Here is a 25,338-nt window from a genome sequence, read left to right as displayed (position 1 = left end):
AGATTAACCGGACTACTACTAAATAATCAAAAAAACTTTATTCTTTTATTCGTGACATTTTGTTTTAGTTATCCCATAGAAATAAAGTTCAAATTCTAATAAAACTTGTTTTAGGCGAATAATACATCGATGAGTATAAGTAGCAAAATCACATCCTGTTTAGGTTGTTGGGATATGTTATAACTATTGGTGTTCCAATATTTTTGTCCCCGTTAAAACTTCGTAAAAGTTAATTTCGCACTGTGCCTTGGAAAACCATCCCCACACAAAGAAGCGTTACGCATATTTTTTTTTAATTTTAATTCAGAAACGACCACAGGTAGGTAAGTACGTAGTCTTCAAAAACAGCCTTGGTTTCGAAATCATTAATGTATTTACATTTTATTCTCTTACTCAATAATAAGAACACAGTTCTATTAAATAATGTATTTTAATTTTAGCCATCATTGCGTAACTACGGTAACCCTGGCGTCCACGCCACTGAAGCTAAGGCTTGAACTCGACGGCTTCCTTTGTATCCGAGGTCAAGAGGGCGGCGAGTGCGACGGGCGGGTTCCGTACACATTCCGATGATGAAAGCCTTTTAGCGTAAGTCCTAAGGTAAGCGACACTTAGTCAATATAAATCTTGTTTGTCGTTTACCTCTCTCAAAGTTGAGATAATTATAGATATTATTCCAACAGGAATAGTATATTGATACCAACCCGTACTTGATTAGCGAGGTGGGTCTACACTCCATACCACCTCAGGGGGATATGGAAGGAAGGCCTGCCCCTGCGGCGGGACGTTATAATAAGCTGACAGTGAGTATCCCAAGAGAAGTGCCTCGTTGTTCCAGTATTATTACACTTCATGCGGTCCTGGGTTCTAGTCCTGGGTCGAGCTACCGACTATGGAGTATAAAGTTTTTCTTAATATTTAATTTACGGTCAAATAATAATATTTTAATTTTATAGGATTAACTCTGAGGCACGTTGATGTAATAGCACCAACCCAACTCTGAATTTTTTCGAGTTGCGAAAATTCGGAGTACGAGAGAAATCTCTTTTTGAGCTGAAGCTTCGCGACAAACGTTTTGCCTCGATATTGATAATTGTTGATTTAAAAAGACAATAGCTATGACTTGGAATACCGTTTAATATTAGTGATTCATGACACGTGTGATGAAGGCGCAAAAAATATCATACTCGTACTGGATCCCTGTTTTCCATGAGGCATGAATGCAGTCAATCTAAAACCTACTAGATACCTAATAAAAAAAACTATTCAATAGACACTGCATCTGGTTTTAAGCTGAGGTAGGAGCCCGACACCTCGGGCAAACAGAAACCTGTTCCTCAGATGCCATGATTTAATAATTAAATAATTTCAACAACGCATCTTGAAAAAAATCTCTACCGATTTCGATATGACATTTTGGTGGATTTCGGAATATGACCATATCCAGCGAGCGGTTACAAAGACCCTGCGCGTCCTGCCGCGGTTGCGTCACGGCCGCGCGTCAGCCGCGCGCCGCCGCATGCGCCGCCCCACGCGCCGCGCGCCCAGCGCCAGTGCTCGCTCGCCCGCCATGTCTGCCGCACGCACGCTCGCCGTGGCGCTCGCCGCGCTGCTCGCCGCGCACCTCGCGCTCGCCTCGCCGCACCCGCGCCTGCGCCGCCAGCTCGCCGCCGACGACGCCCTGCAGCCCCTCGACGTGAGTACCTCCGCGTGCCCTACCCGCCGCCCTCCCTGCATACGTCTCGGACTCCTGCAATTGCACATGCGTGCACTTTAATCGTGGAAATGTGGTAATTGAAATTCGGGAAATGTCGAAACACCGGGGTCACTGTTCATGTTCACGTTTTAATCGCTCTGTTGTTACAAATAATACGGCAAATTAAATTAGTACGTCAATCCAAGAAAAAACATTAATAAATTGCTCATCGTCCTTGGGGTGAAATTTTAGAAAAAAAAAGATATGTAAGAGCTTTATTTATATACTCGCTGAGTTTGTTCAAATCGAATTCTAATAAAACTGCCCCACATCAATACACGATGAAATGTCCCCATAACAAAGGCTGAGCTCACTTTGGGGTGCTTTGGGGCTAGATGAGTGATGTGTGTATTGTCTAATTATATTTATTCATTTAATGATCCGCGATCTGCTGCACGAGCAGGTGCGCGGTGAACGTCGAGACGTATGGATTGAGGTCAAGACGAGCTTGTATCATGCCATTAACTGCATCTCGTTCAGCTAACAACGCCAGCGACCGGACGGAGTCTGAGCGCTTTCATTACTTGTAGCCAACAACGACTAGACGTCATTACCTCTGGAGGTTCGAAGGACTGATTTGAAAGGACGCACGCAGCTCGTCCCGTAAAATCTGCGCACGACCTGAAAAACCGGAATCTTGATGTATTGATTTAAATACAACAGATTTCGAAGTTAAACCGATGGAATTAATAAAACAGTTCTTTAAGCAGCTATCCATAGTTCTGTTTTCGTAATCTCCGACGTACCGACCCGCTCCCTCGGGAGGTAGTGACGTCCCTGTGTCACCGACTCACCGGCTCACTGACGCACGCTCGCCGACGATCGCTCTAATGGTTGTAATTAGCTTTAATATATTATAATAATTACTTTATTAGCCGCAATGGATTTAACTGTGATGTAACGATTCGTTGAAATAATCATGTCGGTATTTAAGAGTTACACGATTTCATAAGTTTGTCATCGGTCGTGTGTGGATTAAGCGAATTACAGACTTTTTATTATTCGAGTATAAATCGGATATATAGAAAAGTTTGCCAAAATTTCTGCTGCACAAAATTTTCAGGACTTTTACTTACATTCGATTATATACTTCATGAACTAACAGCCGAACTGAGCTGAAATCAGACAAACCTTATTTTATGAACATTATTAAGTCTGTCAGCCTGTGTTTCTACCACAGGTAAAAACGATAGCCAACTATAGTATTTGAACAGAGGTGGCTTAGGGAAGTAGCAAGATTCAAGGGTCCAGATCAACAGTCCAAGTATAAAGCGTATTCCACCTCTGTTGTCTAATATATTCCTCGGCATCATATATGAGATATCAAGTCCCCAGTCATTAGTCACTGAGCTTCGCGGTAACATTTCAAAAATACCGTCAAAGATCAAATGTTATATATAGGTGTAGGTGCGAAGAGTTGCCACAGAGCTGAGGGTGTGGTGACTGGAGACATGATTCCTCACGATACATATCCCAAGTAGAACAGATTCTGGACCCTCGAAACCTACTATTTCTCAAAGGCTCCAAAATCTTTAAAATAAAACACCATTAGTGGCTACTATAATTAAGTACTGTAGGAGCACAGAATGACAAACGTTCATCCTTCCTACAATACAAATATTCGTAATAAAAGCCCGGGTGATATAGGCATATAAATCTTATAAAAAACGAAATCGACGAAATTTAAACCTATAGTTTTTAAACTTTATTTTTTTATTTAATGACAAGTTAGCCAAATCAAATTAAATCAAAAATTTGCACTTTTGACACGTCAGTTGATTATTTGTAAAGATTCTACCACCGGTTCGGAAGGCAGGTTCTGCTGAGAAGATACCGACAAGAAACTCAACAGTTGCTCTTTTGAAAAAGTCATACAGTATTATAATTTACAATTGATAACAATTACAATTTCTTATAGTTTTATTTCCTGTGTGAAGGTGGAAGCTGATCCAATGGCCTCCAAGCGCTTTTAACTTTAAGGCTCCCTTACTGCGCTTAATCGCCCTTACTGCGATCTCACCTGATGTCTAGTGACGATGCAGTCTAAGGTGGAAGCGGGCGCGCTCGGCAGAAGTACGAGTTTATTGTACCCTTGACGGTCTCTATGGTACATCGTAACGTAGCGTTAAATCGTTTATCAGTACGACTTTTCCAGTAAGGTGGAAACTGATCACCAGATCATACCTGAGCCGATTTAAAAATTATAAAATCTTAAACTATCCTAAACCACAGAATCACAGCACCACCAGCTGCACCGGAGAGGTCGTCTCTAGGAGAGCCAGCCCGCCAGCCAGGTGGCACGACGACTCTCTCTACGGTTGCTAACGCTTCGAAAACTAGCAAAATGTATGGGAATGACAGATCTTGAACACGTGACCTTTCGGTACCAAATGTCATTCCCATACATTTTTCTTGTTTTCGAAGCGTTTGCGATCGTAGAAAGAGAATCGTCACGCCACTTGGCTGGCGGGCTGTTGTGTTCCGTTGCGTAAGGCGCCGCACGCACGCTGCACCGACCGCACTTACGCTGAAGTTTACTGTATATTTGTACATAATATAATATTACAATCTCTGTGACGAGATTTCGTCAGTCGCGTGGAACGAGAGTTTTATTACCGTCAATATTAATTACTGCCTCGTCCGTCCAGTGATAAGCTATGTGAATTCAGGTTGCGAAGTTCCAGTTTCGAGTCCCGTTATAAAAAAATCTTCAAAGAAACTGTCAGCCCGGAGATGGCAAGTTGGTGATGTAAGCTGTTACACCCCGTGCCTCGACAGCACGTGCATCCGCCGGTCCCGGTTCTAATTATATCTGATAGTGATCATAACAGAGTCAATGATTACCCTGAGCAATAGCATGCCAACCCGCACTGAAGCAGCTTAGTTAGTGTTTGCTCCATTCTCTCTCCTACTCGTACTCGTCCTGTAAAAGGACATTCAATTAGGTTGATAATAATAATCATCATTATCAACCCATATTTGGCTTACTGCTGAGCTCGAGTCTCTTCTCAAAATGAGGGGGGGGCAATAGTCCACCACGCTGGCCTAATGCAGATTGGCAGACTTCACACACGCAAATAATTAAGAAAATTGTCTAATACTCGTATGCAGGTTACCTCACGATGTTTTTCCTTCACCGTTTGAGACACGTGATATTTAATTTCTTAATGCACGCAAATGAAAATTTGGAGGCGCATGCCCCGGATCGGATTCGACATGCGTCGCCACCCTCATGCGTCGCCGGTCGCCGGTCGCCGATCGCTGGTAAATTACAGGCACCCGAGTCAAACACCGATGCGGTGGTTGAGGCAAAGGGCACAAGCTTCACACTTCGCAAAACGTACAAGCTAACACTGGTTAGCTTGTACGTTTTGCGAAGTGTTCCTCTGTCAAAACACCGTCACGGTATTCACCTTGACCTCGGGCGGGCCATCTGTCTTTCTGTTGGTTTCACCGATTAATATGGAAAAATAAAAAAAACCTTTTATTCATTAACTAAAGTACTACATATTAGTTAAGATTATCTAATTAAAAAATATGCACTTTAACGAGAGACAACATGCGTCATACGGATTAAGACAATCACGTCTCCGCGTTGAGATAAATACGATACGACGCGCGAACTTACGAACTAAGTATTATCGTAATACATCTAGATATTTTTGTCGGCTTGGCGTTAAATGTAGTAATTTAGTGATGTGGTTGACGGCACAGTTGATGTGTGCAAACTAAAAGAACGTCAGCACATCAGAAAAGCGTTGTTAAATGCTTTATAGATACAGGGTGTTTCGTGTGGCATAGGAGTACATTTTACAACCGTTGCATAGCAACCACACACACGCAATGTGTAAACATGTTTCTACTATGTTCCTTCAGTTTCACACACTAATGCGCTTGTCAGACGTCTGTCTGTTTATACTTTTTTTACCTTTTTATTTAGTTGGAAAATAAAATTTATATAAATAAATTTATTAATACTACTAATTATAACTAATACACTACAAAACAATCTAAATTGTAATCCAAATAATGTCGATGAAGATATAAGGAAATGGAACAACATAAAGTTATTTAATAACTAAGCACTTAAAGTAGCAAAATAAGTTGAATTTTGCTAATCAAGACTAATTTTCACGCGACTGTAGTTGATAATCACCTAATCTTCTTTTAAATCACACATTGAGCTGCAAGCAAGGGTGCACAAGTGTTTCGAAGATGCACCGCGTTGTGTGATGTGTACGAAGTGTTAAAGTTTGACGGCCTCTGTGGCGCAGTGATGGCGGTTGATTTATAAAACGGAAGTCCTGGGTTCGATCCCCAGCTGGGCCGATTGAGATTTTCTTAATATGTCAGGTCTGGCTGGTGGGAAGCTTCAACTGAGGCTAGTTACCCTACCGGCAAAGATGTACCGCCGAGCGATTAAGAGTTCCGGTACGATGTCGTGTAGAAACCGAAAGGGGAATGGATTTTCATCCTCCTCCTAACAAGTTAAGCCGCTTCCATTTTAGACTGCACTTACCATCAGGTGAGATTGTAGTCAAGGGCTAACTTGTAAAAAAATAAAAAAAAGTGCTGCGAGTACACTTGTGCACTGTAATGAGCCTTGCGTAAGTTCTGTAACCGTCTCAGTGTCAGTATATGTATATGACCTTTATGAGATTTATAATCCGCAATGCAATAGTTAGAAAGTAAAGTCTGAGGATCGCTAAATGACGAAATGAGTCGGGCGTACGCCGACCGCCGGCAGTCTGTCCGTGTGTTCGGTGCCCGCGTAGCGTTGCGTAACGCGGACCTTTCTCTATTTGTGCTCTAGCCTCTGCAGATTTGTAGCGTTTGTTGAGGCACATTCACACTCTTTATTCGCTAATCACTCGTCCGGGAACCCCTAAAAACCGGATATATAGCTTTTGAGTCATTCGAGCCAATTTTAAGGTGGCATTTTGCTGTACCTAATAATACTATAAATGGTATGCGAACGCATGGCGTTATGTCTTCGCTGGCACGTAGCTGCTCCAGCCGAAGTCTCCCGCTAGATCTATAGTTTAGCTTGATAAACATGTCCGCAAATGCTGTTACCGATACGTGGGCACTCGATCGCAGTCAGTACTCGGCACTCGGTACTTCGTCTCCAAAGGTCTCGCCGTCACACAGTGACTCTCACTTCAACACAATGCTTTTTAATATGACAAATAGCTCTATTTTCCTCCATATAGCAGTAGATAAAGATTGTATAATAAAATGTTGTCATAACAATAAGCAAACAGGTTTTCAACCTATTTGCTTATTATCGTGACAACATTTTCATTCATGACGACCACGGCCAAATGATAATTGATAAGCATGCTGCGCTTGTTCAGTTTCACACACAAACGCACATGTATATACCCCATACCACTCCGTAAAAATCCGTCTTCCGAAATTAGAATATCTAGTAGTTAAAATTTGTCGACTCATCGACATTCGTACAAACGAGTTAAATTATTATGAATAATGAAAATAAAATATATTATAATCTTAGCATCTGATAGTGGTCGAGAATTTAACTTTATCACGAAAGCTCGCCTTTCTGTATTGGACCAGCGTGGCGGGTCAATGCTCCCCTCTCCTATAAGGAGATCTAGCCTTGTAGTAGGCCATTAAAATAGGTCGACATTGATGATAGCGAGTGTAAACAGTATTGCATTGATAACTCTAAGTTTACTCCTAAACACAGCCCTTTGTTCTATCGGAGGGTGCTTGCAATATATTCATTTCCTATGGTTCACAGTTTACAAACCAGAAAACCTCAATGTTTACTCCAATTTTCTGCATTCTTTTTGACAAAGGTCACTAAATATTTGTGTAAACATTCCCTCCGCTCCGGGCTTCGGCGGAGGCCGATCATTATATCACCGGTTACCGCTCTGCATCTGGACAAAAATATAGAACGATACAACAAGGTGACCGCCAAACACTCTTCCGGACCGGTGAAGGTCCGCCGACCGAACTGTACTGGGCCGCTCTGCTTACAGCGACCAGTTCAGTCAAGTCTCGTTTTAATATCTCGACTTTTTGGTGCTGTAATTATAAAGTTACATACGTGAGTGTTTGTGATTATGTCCGGTGTTGTTATGTAATTGTATTGAGCAGAATGTGGATCATCGGCAATAATAATTTGGATATAACGTTGTAATTACTCGAATGTAAGTATCTTATTACAGTAATGTTGTGCGGCTATTGCAGATTATTTTGCTCATGTTTTGGACCTCAGGCATTCTAGTGGGCACTGCTATTGAGTAATACAGACACCCTTTGTATTCTACGTATGTACTTAATTAGGTAATGTTTCTCTTTCAATTGTTTCTTTATATGTATGGCGCATAAATAAGGAGTAATTAATACTAAAAAAATATTCATTGTTAATACTAATACATTATATAATCGTTCTCAAGTAACTGACTAAAGAAATAAACAAATTGAACTTCCAGCTCGATTAGTACGATTTAAACGGATTTTCCCGCTTCAACTTTTTCTTGATATGTATTTCAATAAAATATTACCTTGCAAGCAAAAGTGACAGGTGCGATTGTAACGTAACACTAATGGATATTTTTCCACCGATTGCGCCGCACGTATCACACAGTAGCTTCAGACAATGGCGTGTCGCAACGTGGCCCACTGGCGGGTTCCCAGGCGCCGATACCAGATGCACAACACTCGATACTCGGCGGAAACAATGGAGAGCAGGGTGAGTCCCCGCACCCCCCGCTGCTGTGCTGATGAAAGTATCGGAGAGGTAGCAGTTCCCACGCGTTTGCACAACGCCCCCGCGCCGCGCTGTGTTACCACAGATTACACATGTGACGCTGCTCGTGAGTGCACTCCACCAGTGGCAGCGGCTGGCGCTGTCAGCCACGTGTTACAGGCTTCGCAAGGGGTCGCAGCTCGTAGGTAGTGATGGCGGTTCATTCAGCTCCGTGGCAAACTCTCCCGCGCGCCGCTCCACAGTCACTCTCGTCAAGAGCCGCCTCCCTAACTACTGGCGAGCGCTAGGCTAGTGTATGCACATCGCCCACCGCCGGCTCTTACACCTCTTTAAACTCCCCAAAACAAATGTGTGCGGCAAGCCACGGGCTGCACGTCATTTGTATTATGACGACTTCCATAAACTCTAGATCTCCCAACAATGGCTCAATACACGAAGCAACTCTCGAAAACCATTTTGAGAGAGCCACTTCTCATCCCTACGGATTAGTGCGATTGAAGCTTGCAACTACACCTCCGAACCTATAACATCCTTCCCAAGCGGCCTTCTGAGCTGGAGTCCGAGTCACAGGACCTTAGAGCCCGTTGAGGTCCCAATAAGAAACCTACAGCAATCACACAATCGAGTATTGCTAGTGAATCCAACATATTTTTTATATAAAGACCCTACAATATAATATTCACATACCTACCGAAAGACAACAATAGATACTTGTATAGAAAGAGATAAATAAGTACAAAAGCCGACATCGGGAACGTTTGTCGGCACATCGCAATCACCTGGCGTGTTGGCGGCGGACAGAGTGCTCCGAGTAGACTTGAGCTCGGTGTCCTCCGCTCTGGTGAAGCTGCTTTATTCTGCCACTAATCTGCTCATACTTACTCAACTGGTTGCTTAAAAATGATATGACATATTACAATCATTTAGAATCTAATTTGTAGACATCTATCTATGAATTTACTTTGCATGCATTAAGACACTAGCACAGTTAATCTATACTATTATAAAGCTTAAGAGTTTATATGTTTGTTTGAACGTAGTAATCTCAGGATTTACTGATCCGACTGGAAAAATTCTTTGAATATTCGAAAGTCCATTTATCAAGGAATGAAATAATCAGCTATATATTATCCCGGTATCCCCGTATTCCTACGGAAACGGGAACCACGCGGCATTAACTAGTTTGATATAATATGTCTAATAACAAACACGTATAGGCGTATTCTGCGACTTGTTTTTGTCTTTATGTATAGTGTTCCGGGTATGTCTCGGTGAGCTGACATACGACAGCTAATTTTTTACATTACCCTTATCGATCAGTAGTAAAACAAGTTAACTAGATTCATACCTACCCGGTGAAGCGCGCATCGACACACTTAATCGGATTCTTTGCTCACTGTTAAATGTTAACTTATTACCATTACTCGGTCAGATTAACCGAAGTTGAACGATCTGTGTTCTTTTGATTGCAATGTTTAGTCGTTTTTGACACGACCAAACACTTTTATAACAATGCATAATTTTAATGTAAGTACATCAATTATTTTATCGAGTGATCAAATTTTCAAATCACAATTCACAGATTAGTTTCGAAAAGCGCAAAAAAATTAACTTGCAGTTTTACTTGTTTTTGATGAAATTTTTGGGTTGTGCAGTAAAGATTTTTCGACTCAGTTTCGGAATACGGGGACTGGGACATTCTGGTACAAGTGGCCCTATTCAAATATTAAAATATTTTAGTGTGAACCTCACAAAACAGATTCTAGGTTAATGTGGACAGGACAGTCAATTAAGTACTATTAGCATGGCTATTGGGCACATAATGAGTAGTTACGCGCGGGCGGGAAAGGCGGGCGGCCTCGACCCGCGCCCGCCGCCGGCACGTCACCTGCACCACTCGGCTCTCTACAACTTCACGATCAAGAAGCTGGATTTCCCAGCGAAAGATCATGGGTTGGATCTTCGCACGTTGAACTGTCGGCACTCCTATTAACACGTGCTTTACGATTAAGAATTAGTTAATATTGTACTTATTTACCCGAATGTTTCATAAAAATCTCAATATACATGTACTTAAACTTAGTCATCGTAGATTTATCTCCCTTTACCTCCAATGGGGATGCCATTGGAGGTAAAGGGAGATAAATCTACGATCCCAATGTAAAGATATGGAATGCCCTTCGAGCTTCAGTTATCCCTACCACCTACAATGTGGTATACCTCAAGAGTGAATATGCATCTTTTAGGCAAGCGCGTTTCGCACAGGCAGACAGGCTGCTTCATTACTTAGCATCAGGCGTGATTGCAATCGAGATCTCCTTTATCTATACTAATATTATAAAGGTTTGATTGTTTGTTTATATGTTTTCATTGAATAGACTCTGCAACTACTGGACCGATTTGAAAATTTCTTTCACGTCGGCTACAGTTTATCCCCGCGTAGTGGGTCCTCCCACGGAAACGGTAAGTTGGCGAAACCGCGGGCGCGGGGCATCTGCTACTAACTTATAAAGAAATAATAAAAACACATTTCATAATGTAATTACGTATCATAATGTTTCATGATTTGGTCTTAGACAGATTAAGAAAATTCTTTCACCAATGGAAAGCTATTCTTTGGGAGTATGTCAGTATTCCCACAGGAATGAGAGCTAAGCGGGTGCTTGTTGATAATAGTTTGTAGCACTAGCGCCCCCCGCGGTGTTGCTCAAGCCGCGCTGCGCCGCCCCGCGCCCGCGCATTGTACATTCTTGACCAGAGACGCATTAGAAGACTTGCGGAATACGAGATTTCCTCATTAAACACGTTAGATGGGCTTGTTCAACTGTGTGCGTGTGTGTGTATGTGTGTGTGTGATGCGCTGACGAAACGCTTTTTGGCCTCAACAACACATCGGCGGTTTTGTAACGCAGCGGCGAATAACATTACAAACGAACCCATTTTATGTAAGTCGAAACGTTTGCGCAATCGCTCGTATTAACGGAATCGGTCGAACGCGAAGGACTTCGCTCTGACTGTTTGCATACATACCGCTAGCTGTGCCTACGGCTTTGCCCGCGTACATGGCGTTCAGGACATGAATGTGTCCAATGTATCAGGCTATCTCTGTGCCAAATTACAAACAGTATTTAAAAGTTGACCCTTGTAACAAACATTTATTAAATAATCATCGAGATTTTTTTGAAATTTACTACTTTCTACGTTTCATTTTGGAAGAAACAAAGTGTTAAAAAATAAATAAAAGATGAATGAAATCGGTTAAGTCGTTCTCAAAATTATAGCGTAACTATAATAATGTAATCTAGTCTGTCCCGACACCTGAGCGGCGACAGCGACCACGTGCAGGGAACACTAGTCGGTGCACGGGCGGTGGCGGGTGTGGTGGTGGTGCGGTGGCGGTGGTGGTGCGGTGGCGGCGGTGGCGAGCGAGCCGCAGTGACACGTGTGTTGTGTGCAGGACGCGGCCGGCGCGGAGCAGACGCGCGACAAGCGCAAGTTCGAGGGCGTGACGGAGGCCAAGTTCGGCATCAAGAACGCGGTGCTCGGCTTCGTGTTCGGGGTGAGTAGCGGCGCGGGCGGGCGAGAGGGCGGGCGCGCACCGACCGACACTGACGCTCGCTCCTCTTGCAGAAGATCAACTCGCTGATCGACTCCAAGACGCGGCTGGTGGAGAACCTGGACCGGCAGAACATCGAGATCAACAAGCAGTACGGCATCGAGGCGCCCAAGGGCGGCGGGCTCAGCTCGCTGAGCGGCATCGTGGGGCAGGTGATCGGGCCCAAGCTGCAGCTGCTGGGGCCCAAGCTGCAGGCGGTCACGGGGCTGCTGGGCGGCGCCTCGGGCGGCGGCGGCTCAGGTGGGGGCGGGGGGCTGGGCTCCATCCTGTCGCTCGTCACGTCGCTGTCGGGCTCGTCGTCGGGCGGCGCCGCGGCCGGCGGCACCGTCGAGACCGTCGACTCGGACGAGGACGACGAGTGACCCGCTGACCCCCGACCGCCGGCGCCGCGACTCGCGACAGTCGCGGCGCCGGCGTCTCGTGTACAGTCCGCTCTCCCGCGCTCTCGGCGCTTGTATTTATATGTAAATAGTGTTAGGTGAGTGTGGTGATTAATTAAATAGTATTCGGTTTACAAAAGTGTGTTTCCTTGCACGTCCCCCGCCGCACCGACGGTCGCTCCGAGGAGCTCTCGCTGTGACTCGCTGTGACTCGCTGTGACTCGCTGTGACTCGTGGCTCTCCTCGGAGTGACTTCACACCGTACTTGTACCTGTGAAATTAACAACAGTAACACTTTCTTAATTATTATCCGTAAGTAGTAGTACTAGCGAGTGTCCCTCGTGCTGCAGGTAGTAGTGCAGTGTAGTGTAGTGTAGTATAATGTGGTGCACGCTCGATAGCGTGTACATGACATAGATGCATGTTCGTAGATAATCAGCGCTTTTTTTTTTCATTTTCAATTTGTTGTACAATATTAGAGTGTAAAAACCTATTTTTTGTGAAATAATGAACCAATCAAATGAAATTGTTTCTGTTTGTGTTGACGGAGCGCCTGCTACCCGCTCCGCCCTGCCTCACACCCCCGTTTATTTATTTCTTGTAGACAATAATAGTGCTTGTAAAATAATAATGTACTAGGTATTTTGTTTGTACAGTCCAACTCTACCACAACGAAAGACAAATTCTTCCGAGAAGAGCCGGCAAGAATCTCAGCAGTTTTCTCTTTTAAAACAATCATAATTTATAATATAGTATATATAATACAAGTTATTATTTTTTTTGTGGGAAGCTGAAAGCTGCTTTAATATCCCTTGTGAGTTAGCTGCAGATTGGCGGTAGTTTCAGCTGACAACAAGTTTACTTCTAGTCTAGTAAAGCTTTGCCTCTTGAGTCCTGTCTCTAGTCCTGCCGAGTCACTTAGCCTGTCCGCCTCTATCTCGCCATGTATGTTAAAAATCATATAATGTGTAATTAATTTTCACAATAACAAAATATTTTGTAGTGTTAGGAATTTTAATTCAAGTATTTATAATAATATGTACCCGCAATAACCAGCTGCAATCGTTTGCGGCACCTAATGTTAATAGCATTGATCTGAACAGCGATAATAATGGTTTACTGACTGCCGATAATTTTTCGCCGAAAAAAGCAAAATAAACCAGTTAATACACTTTTCGCAAAATATACGAGTTAAGGAAAGTTTCTGTAAATAAATAATAATTATGTCAAAAATCTGCAAACGTGGATATATTTTGACGAACACTTTACATCGGTGCTGGGTAAGTATGCACTATGCAGTCCTTTAAGCACTTTGAATGCAATCGATAACCATGATTATTTTATGTCGAGCAACTGATCGAATGAGTACAAGTAAGTCACCGAATTGATCGTCGTTTATTATGGATTAACCTTGCATTTTAAACGAATTAATACAAATATGTACATATTTATAAACGGTCGAATCGACCGACATCGACATGTCGACAAATAGGGCGTATTGACTACTATGTATATTGTACAGAATCTTAGCACACTAAACATAATAATACCATTTTATGAAGAAGGTTTAGCATCAGTTGTAAAAGTAAAGTGAACAGAAGCGTTTGTATGTTGAACTAAAAAGTGTCAGCAAAGCAGAGACATAGTCCTTAAATAGATTGCATCACCAAGCCTGATAACTTAAATATGCGTTTCTACTGTGCTGACGCTTCTTTAGTATACAATCACATACGAGTTTTTCCTGTCACTTTTACTACTTCATCCAAAGCTAAAGCTTCTTCCTGAGATGTAATAACTATAACACTAAATGTCTTCGTGAGAGAGAACGATTCTGCCCTGTATAGAACTATTCCTTTCCGCATACGAACCGTTCCTTCCTGTACATACGAGCGACGCTGAATACCTCCCTACTGTATAGTGCCTTGGCGGGTTGGGTTCACGAACTAGTAAGTAAATGTTTGAACTTGTTCATGTAAGTTGTAACGTCGTTGTAGTGCACGCGTAGCGCCTTCCGCACGGCGCGGCGCGGCGCGACTGGCGGCGCGACCGCGGCGCCGGGCGCACGACGCGCGGTCGTATGCGGCTACTGCACGAAGGCTCATCGTGTAGATGATGACGTAGAGGCGTAGTTGCGTCTAAAGGCGCGCGCGTGCGTTTTGCGATGGCGTCCATTCGGTGTTTCAGCCGCACAGTGACAGCGTTACGCTTCTACATGTGATCCACTCATCAGTATTTTAAATGAGAATGAAGTTAGTTTTCATTTGATACACTTTCTTTGACTTGTTCGATGGACTAACATGCACCATCTTTTTTATGTCATATTTCATCGACTTTTCTCGTGCATATTATGAAGATAAATTTAGTGGTGTAGCATGCCTTGGAGGACTTTTTTAATAAAATAAATGTATCACTTTCTCCTAAAAATTGAGCTCGCTTAGCAATATAAATTAAATATACACTTTTTTCCTTGCCTTTATAAAATCGTCTATGGCTGAAAACGATTTAAGTTGTTTAAAACACCCATCAGGATGATACGGCGGTAGCTACGCCGATATTGGATACTAAATACTCGTGGATATTATATGAATGCAGCGGTAATAGCTCGCATGTTGATCTTATAGCCACTACGAATGAACGCCATCGCATAGCCCTGCGCCATGCCAGCCCGCCGACCATTCGATGACCCGTCGTGTAGTACTCGTCCGCATGGAACAATCACACCAAAGTATAATGCTCGATACTCGTACAATCACCGCGATAGCACGCGTCAGTCGCATACAAATCTTTATGACAAATGCTATATTAATATCGCCACAGTCTTGCGTTAGAGGTGTGTCTGAGATGTGTTATCAAAAAAATAATAGTATTTCCGAACTAAACGATAATTAAAAAATAAAATAAAAATCCAACAACTCGAATGAAAATCGCCCACTGAAGAAGAAGACCACGCAGAAATAAAAAGTTTCATCAACGTCGGTCCATCGGCATTATGATATTGATTTATATTTTATACATAGAGCAACATATATGCATATATATACATATACCTACCTGTAGCTCGAGCATTATATTTTCTACTGTGTATCACTGAGCACTCGTCCGTAACACACACGATAATCACACGCAAACACATCCCAACGCACACGCGCACACCGGAGCACGTGAATGTGGTAGTGACGACAAAGAATGTTCGATAACGCACACACACATGCGTAACTGTTCCTAGTTACTGAGCGCACACACACAAACAGGCGCACGTGAATGTGGTAGTAATTTCGCATGCACAGATTGGTCGATAGCACACATACGTAGTGTTCCTAGTACTGATCACAACCGTGAGATGTCGCACAGTCGCACGCACACGAACGAGTAGATCGCCACGCCGAGAGTGCGACTGACGCAGGACGACGCGACGTGTTAGTCAGTCGCATATAAACTCCCAAACCATTGTGTACCTGAGAAATAAATTATTATTATATTTATTATTTGTTTGATTTTCCTAAATAGCGAAGTAAAAAACATTAAAATAAATTTTATGTAGAGTAAATTAAAAAAAAGCAAAACACACAACAATAGATATCTAATAAAATTGATTTATTTTCAGTAGGGTATAAATTTTTAATAAATTAAATTGTTGAATAAATTATGTCTATAAATATTATTCTGAAGGTAAAGTAAGTATACGATACACCAACGTGTGAAATTTTTCAATATCGTGCAGCTAACTTATACTCGGTAGGTATTTAAATGGTTTTAATGTGGGTAAAGAGTTGTCTAAACGTTCCACATCGTCTTATATAATTGGCATTTTAACTTTTGACCTCCATTTTCTACGAAGTTTCTACAGATGTGTGCGCATACCTTCCATTTTAGATAAAATTATATTATACCTTCAAACACAACTACATCTCTATCACTTTAAAAAGAGCTTAAACCGAAACCGGACCGTACCACACGATAACACTTCACAAATTTACAAAAAATGGCGAGACGATACGCCGAAGGCGCTAGCGCGTGCAGTGCAGCGCGACCGTCGTGTCGCGGTGCGACTAACGCGTTGGACCATGTGGCGCAGACTGGCGCTACGTAGAGGCGCCGCATCCCGTGGCGCACGTCGCGCCGGTCCCCGTCGCGCCGCACGCTGGGTTCGCGCGGCTCGAGCTCGGCGGCGGCGAGCACGGCGCCCGCGCCGGCTTCCCCGCGCACACCTACGGCGTCAGAGGTGAGGCGCCGCGGCGCTGCCGGTGCTGCTCTGAGCAGTACTGCCGGCTCAGGCAGCGCTGTGTGTCGAGTATATGTGCCGATTCGAACGTATAAAGTAAACTTCAAGTTGTAGAGAATTGATACTAGATGCAGAAGTTTCAATTCCGTATAAATCAAAGCTTACTTTTACGGTTAAAATACAAAATCTCGTACTCACCACACAGAGGTCTCGTACGACGTACGTTTGTTCGCTACAAATCATCCGCTGCCCACAGAAACGTACGCGCTGGAGCCCGAGCCCGCCGAGCACAGCGCGCGCCCGCAGCTCGCCGCGCGCGCCCCGCCAGGCCGCTCGGCCCACCGACGACATCCCGGAGTTCGACCGCAACAAGGTCAGCCTGGACTTCCCGGGGAACCTGTTTGGACCATCCGTGTCGCTCCTCATCCGGACCACTAAGATCATCGGCGACGTCATACAGGTACGTACCCACGATCTCTGAAAAATATATATATATCTGTATATAAATGAAAAATAAAACCGACTTATACGAGTATGAGTAGAGTGTTCAGTATGCACACATACGCGTCGCTCGCCCGACACTGACAACGTGTTAAAGTTGCTGGACGCAGGCGGCTCTGATTACAAAAGGCCTGTTACGGAAAGCTATGTCCAGCACTGCAGTGTACTTTATGTATGCACTGCCTAACCTGAGGACTCATTACAAATCTGTAGGAATTAATTAATAGGATTCAAGATTAATTTACAATTTGTACGTGTAGTGCCCTAGTTAAAAGCCTTGTGCAAACCACTGTGCTCAGCTATCCATCGACTGCATTGTTATGATGATTTACATCACATATTATATAGATTGAATATAAATAAAAAACTCAATTACTTCAGTAGACGCTCAGAGTGGCTGAGAGTGGACTCTGCTGACAGCGAAAGGATAGCTTATCTACACTTTAGCACATAAGTTACTTTTACTTGCATCTTTGGGTAGTAATGATGTTTGTTGTCACATAAATTACATCTTAAGACTTCCATACTATGTATTGGTATCTACTTGACTTGGTTGTGATTTGTCCAAGCGACCGCGACATGTGCAGCGTCAGTAAGTCGTCTCTAAGTCGGTCGCGACGTCTCGCCGGCCGTTGCGATCGACCAAAGGTCACCCCGAGGAACTCCGCATCGCAACGCTCAACTCGCTCGCATGACAAGATCTAGTTAGCGATAATTTCAAAATGCAGCGGAAGGTTCCGACGGAGACCTTGGCTCCTACAATTGGATAACCGCGCACTTTAATAAACTAATTGAAGGTCGAAAAATTGTTCGTATGACGTGGTCCGTACTGACGCTCGGCTCGCGTGTTGCAGAACTCGGCGGTGCGCTACCAGTCCTTCCTGCGCCTGTTCCGGCCGCTGTTCCGCGGACAGTTCGAGATCAAGGGGCTCGACCCGCCCACCACCACGACCACCACCACCGCCCGCCCCGCCGCCAGCTCGACCACCAGCCCCGACGGTGACAACGAGATCTCCCGCAGACGATAGCCCCCGCCGCGCAGCTCATGACGAAACTCATGGTCGCGACTAAACGTGACGAAGTGCCGTGCTAAGACATTTCACTGTATCTTTGGATATAGTGATTTGTAGTAAAAAACATAAATAAGGTTCTCACAAATATAAGGATTTTTTGAAGTCTTAAAAATACTGAGAAATGCATTAGAAAATAGAAACTAACTACTTCTAGAAAGCTGTAAATTTGCATGAGTAAATACATTAAAAATTTGAACAAGTCTTAATATAAAATCTTAAAAATGTTTTTTTAGAGTACCTATCTACCCTACATGCAAAGTATGGATGAAGTTTTTTTACTCGTTTATTTCATAGTGTGGGGGATCGTTGGATAGGTCTTTGAAAGATACGAGGAGCCTTCTCAGAACATTTTTGATTTAGGGATCCGTTTGTAAAATATTAAGCTTTTAAGAGCTAATTTTTGTTAGAGTCAAGTGTCCCCACCTTCTACCGGCTAAACGGTTATTTGTGGATATGTAAAAAAAATCACAAGAGTAGGATTGAAATTACAAGTAAAACTATATGTAACAGCTAAATAAACATAAATAATTGCTATTCTGCTATTGATTATTATTGATAGTCCTACTAGTGCTAGGTGAGTGGTTTGTGTTCACTTATTGCCAGCGCCGTCTGTCAGTTGGCAGTTGGAAATGTTGCAGTCGAGTCTGTTGTCAAATAATAACATATTTCTAGTAAATACACTTAGCGTCAGTGCGAAGGCCTGAAGCTAGGCCAACTTTTTATACTCCACATGTGACTTTCATCACTTTGTAATGCTCACCTATACCTATGTTTATCCATTTATTCTTACTACCATTTACTTTTAATTAAGTACACTTATAGCATCATGGCCACCATTTCACCAGTTTACTGTAATTATTGTACACCGTACGTTAGGTGCCTACTGTACTCTTAGTACTAGATAAGTTACAATTAGTTTAGTTCAGTTTTATACCAATATTATATTGAAATGAAAGCTAAAAATTATTTTATTTGAAATGTAAAATTATTTTGAAGCTAATAATGAAATACTGAGAACTGATTAGCAATAATAAAAAGCTATTCTTGTACTAGACGTGTGTTTTGTTTTATTTATTATTGACCTAACTGATATTTACCTGTTAATGTCCTCTATGGCACAGCTTGTAGCGCTCTGTGGTCCTGAACAGAGTTCATGGGTTCGATCCCCAGCACTGACCAGTTTAGGATCGAATATTTCCTAGTCCTAGATAGGTCTAGTGGTAGTCGGCCGTTGCAAGTTACCACCCCAAGAGCAAAGCCATTCGACAAGTACATAGTTGGCTTTCATTTTCACGCGAGAAGAATACCTACACCTACGTATTTATCTATACTAATATTGGTAAAGAGGTAAAGTTTGTAAGTTTGTAACAATTATTTGAAATGGGGTAATCTTCGGAACTACTGGTCCGATTTTAAAATTTTTTTCACCAGTAGAATGCTACGTTATCGGGGAGTGCTATAGGCTATATTTTATATTTCTATCATATATAACTACTGAGTTATCGCGGGTTTTCTCTTACAGGTCGGACCGAAAAACTTACTTATTCGCATGCGCTGCCTCAACCATTGCGTATAACAAAAAAAGTGTATGGAGGCTTTTTGAACCTTTAAAAGTTCAACAAAAAAGTCCGCGACACCATATATCTATCTTTTATATTTTAGCAGATATAGTACCTTTAATAATTTAATAAATTATTTAAATTTTAAACTAAGGTTTACGTCATTATTTACACAACTAAACTTAAATCCTTATCAAAATAAATCATTTAATAATCACAAGGATATTATAGAGATAAGATTTGCCCTTTACAGTATGTTAATTAGTTACATAGTTTCGGAGATAATACAAAATTTCTGAAAGTCGCAGAAATGCCGCTATATGACGCCCCGCGGTTTCAATTACGTGGTTCGCGTTCCCGTGTAAATATGAGGACCAAACATAGCCTATGACACTCGCAAATAATGTAGCTGTCTATTGGTAAAAGAATTTTCCAAATCGGTCCAGTAGATCCAGAGATTACCCCCGACAACCACACAAACTTTACCTCTTTATAGTATTAGCATAGAAGTCGCTTGGGAAATTATAGTCTTTTGGTCATTGCACCACACACAAAAGGCTGGACCAATTTTGCTGAGGGTAGGGATAGGATAGGGGTAGGGAAAGGATAGGATAGAGGTAGGGTAGGGGTAATTTAGGGAAAATGTAGGGTAGGGTAGGGTAGGGTACGGATAAGGTAGGGGTAGTGTAGGGTAGGGGCAAGGTAGAGGTTGGGGAAGGATATGGAACGTATAGGGTAGGGGAGGAGTAGGGTAGGGTAGGGTAAGGTAGGGTAGGGGTAGGGTAGTGGTAAGGTAGGGGTAGGGAAGGGTTAGGGTTAGCGGTAGGGTAGGAGTAAGGTAGGGGTAGGGTAGGGTAGGGGTAGGGTTAGGGTAAGGGTAAGGTGGGGGGAGGGTAGGGTTAGCGTTAGCGGTAGGGTAGGAGTAAGGTAGGGGTAGGGTAGGGTAGGGTTGGGTAGGTTTACGAGCAGGGTAAGGTAGAGGTAGAGAAGTTTACATAAATTTTTACGTCCGCTAGTAAATAATAAAGATAATTTTAAATAGTGTTTTTGCTGCAGCTGCAGGAATCGTGTCGGATATTCTTAGTGGGCCTTACAGAAAAAAAGAATTATAATATTTAATAATCAAGAAATTCCACACATATTACATTATACAATATATAATATATATAATTATACAATTTCAATCCTATTGTGCGTATCCATGTACCTACTGTAAAGTAATTAGACATTAAAAGTTCTAATTTTGTTCACAGAAAACAATTAATTAGGTATATTGATTGTGAACTAAAATTTGAAAGCCTACTGGCGGCAAATTCATAAATCTGCCACTGTCAGTAGAGAAAAGTTAAGTACCTGCCTGACGTAGCGTACCCAAGGAACATATGGAGCGTACCTGTCCATTGTAATATTTTGCAGTTGATCCATAACCTGACAACGCGATCACACGTCTCATGTCAACGCTCTACTGAGTTACTAACCCAATGGGCCAATGCATTTTGTAAGCTATAAAATCAGTAGAAGTATAAACGCAGATAGATAAATAGATTTTTTTTACCTCTCACCTTCTACCACACTCGGCAAACGGAAACTATGAAATGTTACAGACATTTTATACTTTTTCGATGAAAGAAATTTTTAAAAGCCAACTGCCAGTAAACCTCAAAAAGAGAGCAATGAACAACAGTACAATCATGTATTTTTAAACGACTTCAAAAGGAGGAGGTTCTCAAGTTACCGGATATATTTCTTAAGTATGTACATCGATTACTCGAAGACGCCTGAACCGATTTGAAAAATTATTTTTTTGTTTTAAAGGGGATACTCTCCGTGTGATCCCATATTAATCATGTCAGGATCTGATGATGGAAACCTGGAGAAATCGAGGGGAACTTTCAATTCACTTTTTATGCACTACAATTTAATGAAGGTTTGGAATCGATCCAATCAAATTTGGAGGATGAAGGATGAAGGAGGAGTCTGGTGATGAAGACGAAGGACAGTTAAGGGAAATCCTCGACGATTTAGGAATTTTCGAATTCAAGGGGGGAAGGGCATTTGCCCATTCTGTATATGAAAGGAAAAATGGAATAGTAATAAAATGTTATTAAAAATAATACATCCGACTTCAAAACCTAAAGACGTAGGTACCTACTAAACTAAAAAGTGAAAATGACATCATAATATTTTTATGTTCTACCTGCTGATCAATTTGAAGGCGGTGCTAAGCCGGTGTTGTATTAATTCAAGCCATGATTAATGAAAATTTTTAGATATTTCAGACAGTGCTCTTTCAGGTGGTTCTTATAAAAACGGCTTAAATTAATACGACACTGGCTTAGCACCGTCTTCGAACTGATCAGCAGGTAGAACATCATAATATTTAGTTTAGTGGGTACGTCGTGTATTTTTTTTTAATTCCTCTTACATTTTTGGTATACCTACTTTATAGTAAATCGTTTACAAAAAAAATATGGCTTACTTAAAACTTATACTTTATTATTAATTATGTATAAAAATAGGTAAGTAGGTAATAATATAATCTATGATTGGATGTGAAAATTGACAATATTACAAGAAATTAATATAAAACAGTGTTTTCATTACCATTATACCTATATAAAAGGTCAAAAGTAAAGTCACACTCTCTTCTTGTTGAAAATTGAAACCTTGTTGAAACATTGAAAATTGTTTTTAAAATTCACTACGTGTGTTAAAATTCCCGCTATAAAACGCCACAGATCGAAGTATAAAAAAGCACCAGTCGATGGCGCCATCTGCGATTAGCTTTCACTATGAAAAAGAGTAAATAAAAGGCTAAGGCTAAGAAAATAAAAGGTTTAATTAAATAAAATTATAGTTTTATTGTAGGCCTATTTTGGGACATGCATTTATTATTCTTTTAAGGGACGCAACAACCAAAAATACGTTGGCAGCGCCACTTTCAGTCTCATCTAACGCGTACTTCGCAAATGCCTGTTGCAGCTGCTGAATACGCTCAATAGGGTAGACCTTAGATACATATATTGTAGGTGTCAAAGGGGTAGACAAATAGTTGACTCATTTAAAATTTATAAGCAGGTTGATAGATTTTTTTACGGATAGAAAATGTTGCCAGCTAACGAAAAAATTACATTTTATTTTTAAAAATGCTCAATAATAAGTCCAATGGGACATGTCCTTTAGATTTTACTATTCTTTTAATTCTTAGTCTTAATTTATTTTGTTCTATCTATTGTCATACACATATCTTACCTTTTCACATCTCAGACGAATTGCCAATCAGTTGCCTATTTATTTTCGTGTCTACGTAAAGTAGTCATAGAGTACATTGAATATATGGTATTAGTCTTTGACGTTATCACAACGCATAGAAAAACTGTGGTCTTTGTTTGTTGAAATTCGGTGACGTCATCCAGTGTTTACAGTCGCACAATGTAAGTTATTAAAACAGATTTATAAAATATCTAAGTCCTAGGGGTTATTAGCTTACTAAATACATTTTAGGGCCCATAATATTACAAATAATCATTTAGTTAAAACTTTACCTGAATCTGTGAGCAAGGTCGACATCACTATTCCATCGTTATAAAAATCGGAGTAAAGTTATGTTACGTTGTTGAAATATCATTTTTCATCGAAATTATGAATTTGGATCCCCTAACGTTTAGTTTATCACAAATCAATTGTCTCGTCGCTAATCTAAACAAAAAGAATTTCAAGCAGGTCAATCGAGAATTGACTCAGGTGAGAAAATTCACTTCCATTTTAGGCCTTTTATAACTTTAAATACGACTGGTAGTTCCAGAGATTAGTTTGAACAAACAAACCAACTTGTCAGCTCTAATTAATCAGTATAAATTTGAAGCCAAGTAATATTTTGTCTGTTGTCATTTTTATAGAACTATCCTGAATCAATAGTTACATGACTGATTTTTTGCAATTTACACCTATACCCTCAATGTTCTGAAATGAGCTTTATAAATTTTAACATAAATTTTTCAAGTTGTATTAAAGTTTTATTAAAGAAGAAAGAAACTTGAAAATTAAAAATTACAAATAATAAATAAGTAGGTATGAAATTTATTAACTTTAAAAGACATCACAATAAATAGTTTTTATTATTTATTGTGTTACAAAAGAAGAGTTTTCAACAGCTCGGGCAATCTGGTATGGAAACAACTATGTCTTCAGAATGTTTATAATTTTTGATTGGATTTGTAGCCTTAATAACAATTGGGGGTTTTATATGGATTACAACCGACATAATATCTATATTGTAGCCAATGACCCTGTTAAAGAGCTTGGCGCAATGCAATAATAATTGTTGATTATTTTTTACTTGATGATAATCTCGTAATGTTGAGTCAACTATTGGTGTCCTGAATCCTGATAGCTGTTTCAGTCAATTGTAGTGAAAATGTTCAACCTTATTTAGTGTGACTGTTGGATCAGTGATGCTTCAGATGGAGTGTACTGCAACTGTGTCTGTGAGGAGGTTTCTTTCTACACCTGCAACTGCAAATGCAACTGGTGGTCAGGATTGATATTTTACATAAGACTGTTATTTCTTTTTTCCTAAATTTAACATTATAGCTTACAATTTCTCAAGATTTAGCATAATTGTCATGTGAAAATTCCATGTAGTCTACTAGAATCTATCTAGAGAGACAAATATCTTAGCATTCCATGGATTCACAGTGCAGGTGCCGGGTCCATCACGTGGTAGAGAGAAAAACACCTCACCCACAAGAATTTTTTTTTTCTCTCTTGTTTCTTGGTCTATCAGAGATCAGTCTCTGAACCATAATCCGATCAAATGACTTTTTAGTATGTCGTTTCGGGCTCTGCACATCCACTGATGTAGCGTCCCTCCAGGAATGAGTATATACTACTATACTATACTATGCCAGTCGTGTTCGTTTCAGGTGGAATTTGCAGTCCCTGACGTCTATGGCTTTCCCCATCGTACTAAGTTGCTCTGATCTGGGTCAGTCATTTGAAAGGCATTAAGATAGAATTTCAATAAGGCAGGAGATCAGTCATATAGCAAGACGCGCCACTTTTGTGCAACCGGGAACCAGAACTTAGATAAGGGTAACCACTCATTTTGGATTTCTAAATTCATTGTGTGCGCTTTGTAGCTGTCATTTTCGTCTTGTTGCAAAAAGGATTTTACTATGTCTCGGTCTCCTTTATTCTTACTTACACCCAGTCTAGCTCTATTAGTCTGTGCATCTGCCATAATTTGGTTATGTAATTGAAGCCTTAAATTCAATTCAGTGGCACACTCATCTTAAGGGAGTGACGCTACTAAATTGTCCTGAGACTTTGTCAGGACATTAGTTTTGGTAACTCTAAGGTGTTTTTAGAGTTCCGATGGCTTCTTCATTTTCAACCCAAGACTGTGGTGAGCCCTGAATAGAGTTGAGGTGTCAGCCGGGTGTGCCAAAACTTCAATGTCCTAATGATGTTTGCATCCAATTTTG

The 25,338-nt window shown here is 41.3% G+C and overlaps 2 protein-coding genes across 5 annotated transcripts in view; both read left to right on the top strand.

Moving 5' to 3' along the window:
• The first annotated feature begins 740 nt into the window (after nucleotides 1-740).
• On the top strand, nucleotides 741-19,347 carry LOC112043849 (uncharacterized). Of its 2 annotated transcripts, none has more exons than XM_052888317.1 (4): nucleotides 741-803; nucleotides 1,448-1,696; nucleotides 16,976-17,179; nucleotides 18,075-19,347. In XM_052888317.1, exons 1-4 carry the CDS (start codon nucleotides 756-758, stop codon nucleotides 18,246-18,248), a joined length of 675 nt encoding a protein of 224 aa, XP_052744277.1. In that variant the 5' UTR covers nucleotides 741-755; the 3' UTR covers nucleotides 18,249-19,347. The 2 variants fall into 2 exon arrangements, with proteins under 2 accessions (XP_052744277.1, XP_052744276.1); XM_052888316.1 differs by lacking the exons at nucleotides 16,976-17,179; nucleotides 18,075-19,347 and adding exons at nucleotides 11,959-12,060; nucleotides 12,132-12,636.
• A 3,945-nt stretch (nucleotides 19,348-23,292) lies between these two features.
• Nucleotides 23,293-25,338, top strand: part of LOC112043877 (CCR4-NOT transcription complex subunit 1-like) — a 31,301-nt gene continuing 29,255 nt past the window's right edge. For all 3 annotated transcript variants that reach the window (XM_052888313.1, XM_052888312.1, XM_052888311.1), the window contains exon 1: nucleotides 23,293-23,596. In XM_052888313.1, coding sequence (XP_052744273.1) covers nucleotides 23,495-23,596 — 102 coding nt within the window. In that variant the 5' untranslated portion in view covers nucleotides 23,293-23,494. The remainder of the gene's footprint in view (nucleotides 23,597-25,338) is intronic.

This window comes from Bicyclus anynana, chromosome 22, assembly GCF_947172395.1.
Source record: "Bicyclus anynana chromosome 22, ilBicAnyn1.1, whole genome shotgun sequence".
NCBI lineage: Eukaryota > Metazoa > Arthropoda > Insecta > Lepidoptera > Nymphalidae > Bicyclus > Bicyclus anynana.
This window is presented reverse-complemented; position numbering and strand designations above follow the sequence as displayed.